Source organism: Lissotriton helveticus, chromosome 4_1, assembly GCF_964261635.1.
Source record: "Lissotriton helveticus chromosome 4_1, aLisHel1.1, whole genome shotgun sequence".
Lineage (NCBI taxonomy): Eukaryota > Metazoa > Chordata > Amphibia > Caudata > Salamandridae > Lissotriton > Lissotriton helveticus.
Genome location: NC_136063.1, coordinates 2,023,547,535 through 2,023,554,316, shown reverse-complemented (window position 1 = coordinate 2,023,554,316; position 6,782 = coordinate 2,023,547,535). Strand labels below are relative to the sequence as shown.

The window sequence follows — 6,782 nt, the reverse complement described above, 5'->3', positions numbered from 1 at the left end:
AAATGTACCTAAATACTACAATGGCCAAGGGCTACTTGAAATGGAGTCACGTGCACTCAAGTATTTGAGAGTTGTAATAGGGGATAGGACACAAGCAGATTATGGATGGCAACCACCAAGCATCAAGTACACCCCTAGGATCTAAACACTTAAATAGTGGTGTATAAGTAAGGCAAGATAATGCTATATGCCATCCACCTTGAACCAAATAGACACCAAATCCATGATACTGGAGTAATGCTGATATGGGAGGTCTGCTGAAGTATACAGGTATGGCGAGCGTCAACAAAAAGAAATTTAGAAATAAAACAACTTATTTCAAAATAGGCTATTCTTTAAACAAAATCTGACCAGTTGCAGTAGCTACCCCAAAAGTTGTACAGACATTATATAGCACTATGTCACAGTCTCAATTTGATATTAGAGAAGTGGACTGAAACTTGCCAGCCATGTACACAGGAAAGACGACAATACCACCCGAGCCTGGCTATTCAGTCTAACAGTGTCATATGTAAACGTCTCACCAGTGTTAAATTTGCAGTTCAGCTGTAACCATTACTATAAACCAGTAAAAAAAAAAAAAAAAAAAAAAAAAAAAATATTTACCAGCAACATACCATTTGTTCCAATGCCAAAAACTGCAACTGCCTCTATAGCTGAGACTATTTCACTAGCAGCATCCCATTAGAAACCGACTAAGCATTGAACCTGAACAAGGAGTTGACCATCGCACCTTTGCTGCAACAAACTAAGCACAACCAAATTTAGGCTTGCCAGTGCCAGAACTCCAGGCCTCACTGCACGAATTCTTACACTAACTGCATTTTAATACTGCAATAGAAGGTTGTACAGAACTTGATTTAAAGACACCTTACTGACAATGGGAGGCAGTTGGCAATTAAATATGCAATATTAAAAAAGTAATACTGTTTTATTTTGCTTCAAAAACATTTCAGCATTTTAAAACATAGAAAAAAAAACATAACATTGCAATTAAAGTACAGAACGCTTTTGGACATTTGCCTGCTCCTCACTTTCATTCAGTGAAGTGGTGCGTCAAGAGTTGTATAGTTTAAAAAACTACCACACTTAACTAAAACAAACTCATACCATGCCAGATGAACCCCTTTTCACAACTAAGAATTGCATCAAAATCCTATCACTATATACAGAAATACAACTTTTATGCTAAACAGACGCTCACTGTAGTGTAAATAGATTTACCCTCACAGTTCATGCTTTGGGTCACTATGGCACCATATGGAAGGTACAACCTTCTAAAGTACATTATCTTCCCTGAGGCACCAAACAACTCCATGCATGTACCACAAGAACAGGTCTAGTTTATTTTACAGACTACCAATATGTACAGTTTGGAACCCAGGATTTTCTAGCAAATAACCATATAGAACAACTTACAAATAAAAAATGCTTGAAACATTTTTAAATGCTTTGTTACACCAACAGCAAAAGTGCGGAGGGAGGAGATCACTAGAGCGCCTTATTTATTCCCCACCCTCTCCATTTTAAAAAGGTTTGGAAATATTTACAACTTTGATACAGTTTCAGGATGCTCATACACCCATTGCCACTTAGTAAACCAGTTTCAACTAGAAGAGCATTTTCGAAACTACAAAGAGCATAATCCAATCTTGTAATTAAACTTAATAAGGGCAGTAACTCCATGTTGAGTCTTTTGTAGCAATTCCCCACTACTCAAGTTATTCACAAACATTTATTCATCATCTTCCTCTTCTTCCTCGTCCTCATCTTCATCCTCGTCCTCATCGTCTTCATCCTCTTCAACCTTCTTCCGGGCAACAGGCTTTGCAGCTACTTTGGCACCATCAAATTTGCCTTTCGACTTGTAATCAGCAACATCCTAAAAAGGCAAGAATATCCCAAGTAAGAAAATGGTGAAGGCTTTAGTGTTCAACTTCTCCACACCCCAATTACTCATTGGGAAAACAGGTAAGAGCCAGGAAGATTCCTGTGTAGTCAAACTCAAACCTATGATTCTGTTGGTTACAGGTGGATAGCTATACAAGCAGGGTAGTCTAGAACAGTTTTATAAACCTCATACTTCTTAGTTTGTATAGCATACTACATTTTCCTAATTATAACAATCTCACCTTTTCATATTTCTCCTTCAGTTTTCCCGCCTTTATGTTGTACGGTTGTTTTTCGCCATCACTGAGATTATTCCACATCTCACCCAATTTTTTTGCTATGTCACCAATGGAAATGCCAGGATTTGTAGATTTAATTTTGGGACGGAAATCGGAGCAGAACAGGAAGAAACCAGACCTAAAAAGGATAAGAACATTTTTTGTTCAGAATGAACCATTTTAGAAAACTGGCGAGTATCAAGGTGTATGTCAAACATGCCGCGTCCAACAAAGCGGATGTAGCAGCAACATGTGTACTGACCAGGGCTTTGCAAAACAAGAGCAGCCTGCTGATCATGGCTAAATGAACTGCGTACGAACCCTCACGTTCACAGTAAAGTTGTGAATTGCTTCAATAAGAGAACAGGAGTGCTGGAGCAGTAATCTAGAGCGGAGGTTAATAGATAGTCAAGTAGGATAATTTATATGGCTTTGGTTATGTGGGCCCACCCCATATGGTGGCTCAATGTCATGCAGATGCTAGGTAACTCCTACCGGGCTGTTACAAGAACGTGGGTTTAAGGAACTAAAAATTAGGAACTTGACGAATTCTAAGCTATTTGCCATATCATTACAATTATGTCATGTCACAGATCACTTAGATTTAAGAAGTCATTACATGGAGGTTTATTATTTATTTTTTGAGCTCATATTAGTCAATGATTAAGGCTGTCAACACGTTTACACTCCCATGGGGACATTATGTAGGGCTTTTCAAAGTCTATGACCAGGATGGCATGTCCAAACTCAGCAGTCAATAGAATGGAAGTAGTTCAATGGCATTGGAGTCCCATACGATCTGTGACCTATGGGGCAGTCGGGGACCCCACCTCTGCAGAGAATTGTTGCAGCCCCAAGTTTCAGTGTCAATTTCCTCTGAACTGCCATTGCTTGTCCAATGCTGTTCTAGATTAGCTAGTGTTAGGAGTTATTCCCAACTGGAAAACCTAATCTTACAGCATTGTCGGAGAATTCCTGAAGGTTATATTTAAGCAACATTGTTCTAAGTCAACACTTACGGGGGCCTTTTGGGAGCATTAGGGTCCTTCTTTTTCTTGCCTCCCTTGGTTGGTCCAAAGTCTTTCATTTCTCTGTCATATCGCACTTTGTCAACCTTTGCCAGGTCATCAAACTTGGATTTCTCTTTGCCAGACATGGTCTGAAAAAAAAAATGTAATGCATTGATTATCTGTGCGCTGACATCCGACTAAGACAGTCAAGTTAGAATTTAAGCTTCTGACAAATTACATTATCGGAATACAGCAGGGCAGTTAAATACATGTAGTTACCTTCCACCGTTCTGAACACTTCTTGGAAAACTCCGCAAAGTTAACCGGAATTTCGGGGCTCTTCTTTTTGTGCTCGTCGCGGCACGTTTGCACAAAGTAGGCATAAGCAGACATCTTGCCTTTGGGCTTCTTGGGGTCTCCTTTTGCCATCTTTCTGATCTGTGCATTGGAAGAAAAACAAATATGTAACGAGATTGCACTGCACAACACACTAGAATTTTTCCAAACTGAGCATTTTAGCATATTCTATATAATATATATATAGCACATAAATACTAGTTGTCGAATGGCTCCAAATGAGACGTGTGGGAGCAAAAACACTATGCAGCGTACCTGCAAATTGCACGTCATTTCTATTCTACGAGAGGATTTAGAAAGCACCATAGCTAAACATCTAGTGTCAACACAAAAAATGGAGCACAGGTCGAGTTATTGCTTGTGATGCCGTTTAAGTCTGCAATAGAAATCTATCTTTTTTAGATAAGTAAAGGCTTATAGCTTTGCACAACAGGATTAATATCTTCACCATCCCCTAAAAACGACGAATTCGTAGAAATGGATAATGTGAAAAAAAACGCAAAAAGCGTAAATCACCTAACGCTTCAGTTAGTCTACACAAATGGGTTTTAAAAAATATGTATCACTTTTTTCATAATTGTAAAAAAAAAAAAAAAGTGATGAAAAAGCGGAAAAAAATGCCGATATAAACAACTGCTGTACAGGTGTATTAGAACCGTGTATAAAACGAACATCCAAGAAATTATGAAAATTTACTAAAATGTCCGATTAAAAATGCAGCGTTTTGATTCCCGCCATCTTTTCCTTTCTCCACACCCAAGGTCATCGTCAACAAACAAAAAAAATAGGCTTTAAAAACTTATTTCTACCTGCGAGAAGTAAGCGTCCCGGCGCGGGATCGCTTAACGTGCGGGAAATGGGCTCTGTGTATGTATGAGGTGTACTTTAACTGAAGGGCTAGCCACAGCACAAACTACGGGTCACCCCGACACCAATAATTCATCTTCCATTTTGTGAAAAGCTTCTTCATGAAAGAAAGTCCCCTTCAAAGGAGCCCCAGAGCCCTATTTTATAGTTATTTTTTGAGAACAGGATCGCTGGGGGCGGCGAGAGCGCACTTCCCATCAAGGGTACGGCTGCAATGATAGTATATACTGTGGTATTGAGGATATAGCCGAGCCGCGGCTGTTTCTTTGCCATAGCTCTCCATTCACTAAAATGGCTTCTCTGTCAGGAACGAGGCTGCACTAACAAAGCCACGCACACACCCTCGTCGGTGGTTGACAGAGCACTGAAAGGCGACGGAACCACCAAAACACACCAGATTAACAGCATTCAAAGCAGAAAGCTATTTCCTAACAAACTCCCTATCTATTCATTAAAAAATTATTAGCCGTTTAAGAACTGCAAGAGGTTTAAAACGTCCCCCCTCCTCCGCCACTGGCGCTGCACTGTTTAACAAAGACTCTACAGCGCAGCCATTATACAGTCCGTCAATCGGCAGAGACAGGAGCGGCAGAGCTGCCGAAAAAGTGACTATTCAAGCGTAGAAGGCAAAAAAGCCCACCAAAGGGACAAGACTAGGTAGGAAAAGCGATGGCCGTGGGGGCTGCGGCATTTTTTTCAAGAAGAGAAGCAGGGGGGAGCGCAGAGAAGGGTCGTTAGAGGGCGCCCCCTCCCTCCTCCTTACGCATCTCTTCTTTCTCTATGAGGCTCGCCAGCCATGTTAATGCCGAGCTGAAGGCAGGGGACTTCGGAAACAGCTGAGTCAAAAGGGGGTACCGGGACACCCCGAGATTTGGGAAAGCGCATTAACAAGGAGGGCAGGCGAGGGGACGCAAGGACATGGCGTTTGTACATTTGTATAACTAACACAATGGGAGTTAACAGTTAAGGAACCTGGCACCCCCCTCCCATAAGCAAGAACATAAGGCGATGATCCTATCATAGGGAGCCATGTTAATGCAGAATACAGAGGCAGCAATGCGCACACCACGATCACTGGCACCACAACACACAACAAACTAATAAATAGTTATAAACAAAATATGGGATGGGGAATTAAAATATATTTTTTCACCACAGAAAATAAAGTGGTAAGACTCACATAGCTCTTACAGTGACGTAAAGGGGACGGGCGGAAAGCAGTAAAAAAGTTTAGCTGAGACACACAAAGGAGGTAATAACAAAAAGCAAGTATTACTGTAAATGTTTTAAACTATCGCTTTCCTAAAAATACAATAAACTGGGGTTTTAAAGGCCGTATAGTCTATAAGTTCAATAATTGTCGAGCCCCAAAGTAGACACGAAGCGATCAGGCTTCCCGTAAAGGGCAGCCGTCGGGTCATTGGGACGCTTCGAGCAATGAATAAAACGTTAACCACATAACGAGAGCGCGCAGCAGGGTAGGAGAACCGATAGTGCGGCTGGGCTAGGAAATAAGGGACATAGTCGCGCGATCAGCGATGATTCCGCTTACCTGTGCTGTTCACTTCGTGTTGGTAACACAGGCTATACGGCTCGAGCTCCACAACAGCACTGGTCTTCTCCAGCAGCCTCGCGCTAGCTTCAAAGCACGAGAACAGCCTGATTGGCCGGCGGCTGAAGCCGTTTAAAAGAGCCTCCTCTCCCAACCATTGGCTGAGGCTGGCTTCTTGGATATTCATTAGGCATTGGACCTGATTGGTGCATTGGAGCTACATTGTTATTACTCTTTCAAACAAAACTCCCGCCTGAAAGATGGGGGACGAAAGTTTGAGGGTGTACTTCCCTCACTCTTCTGCCCTGCATGCATTGCCTTGCGCACTCACCTACCTGTGCTAATTCTTCACTAAGTCATAGTATGCGCGAACAATGCTTTTGCGCGATATATCACCAGGAGGCGCACAACATAATGCACACATCGGAAGTACTGGTGGGCTACGTTGTATTTGAACCCGAATGGTGTTTATGAATTGGTACCGACACCATGGAATTACTGCGTGAGCGAAGTGCAGATGATTGTAACAGTGTTATATACTTCAACACGAAACTAACCCCTTGCCTATAAAACACGCGTTGGTAAATATATTTGAATGTATCTGTATTGAATGTGGTTCCGAACTTATAACCTTTCGGGGCATATGCAGGTTTCTAACCCACCACACCACGCCTCCGACTATACTGCTCTGACCCTTACCCGATATGTGCTTGGCCTTTGTGCATGCATATTGTAATCCCACTTAGCCTGATCTTGTAAGTCATATCTGGCTTTGCAGGTGTGTGAAGCTCGTCTGTATGGGTTGTCCAAAAATGCTCCGATTACTTA

At 41.8% G+C, this 6,782-nt stretch overlaps 1 protein-coding gene across 2 annotated transcripts; it reads right to left on the bottom strand.

Annotated features, from left to right (window-relative positions):
- Positions 1-912: 912 nt before the first annotated feature.
- Positions 913-6,088, bottom strand: HMGB3 (high mobility group box 3). 2 transcript variants are annotated; one of them, XM_078688660.1, is made up of 5 exons: positions 5,955-6,088; positions 3,458-3,616; positions 3,188-3,327; positions 2,133-2,307; positions 913-1,882 (listed from the first exon to the last, which is right to left on the bottom strand). In XM_078688660.1, the coding sequence occupies exons 2-5, from the start codon at positions 3,605-3,607 to the stop codon at positions 1,736-1,738; spliced, it is 612 nt and encodes a 203-aa protein (XP_078544786.1). In that variant the 5' UTR covers positions 3,608-3,616; positions 5,955-6,088; the 3' UTR covers positions 913-1,735. The 2 variants fall into 2 exon arrangements, with proteins under 2 accessions (XP_078544786.1, XP_078544787.1); XM_078688661.1 differs by lacking the exon at positions 5,955-6,088 and adding an exon at positions 4,345-4,618.
- Between the last annotated feature and the right edge of the window lie 694 nt (positions 6,089-6,782).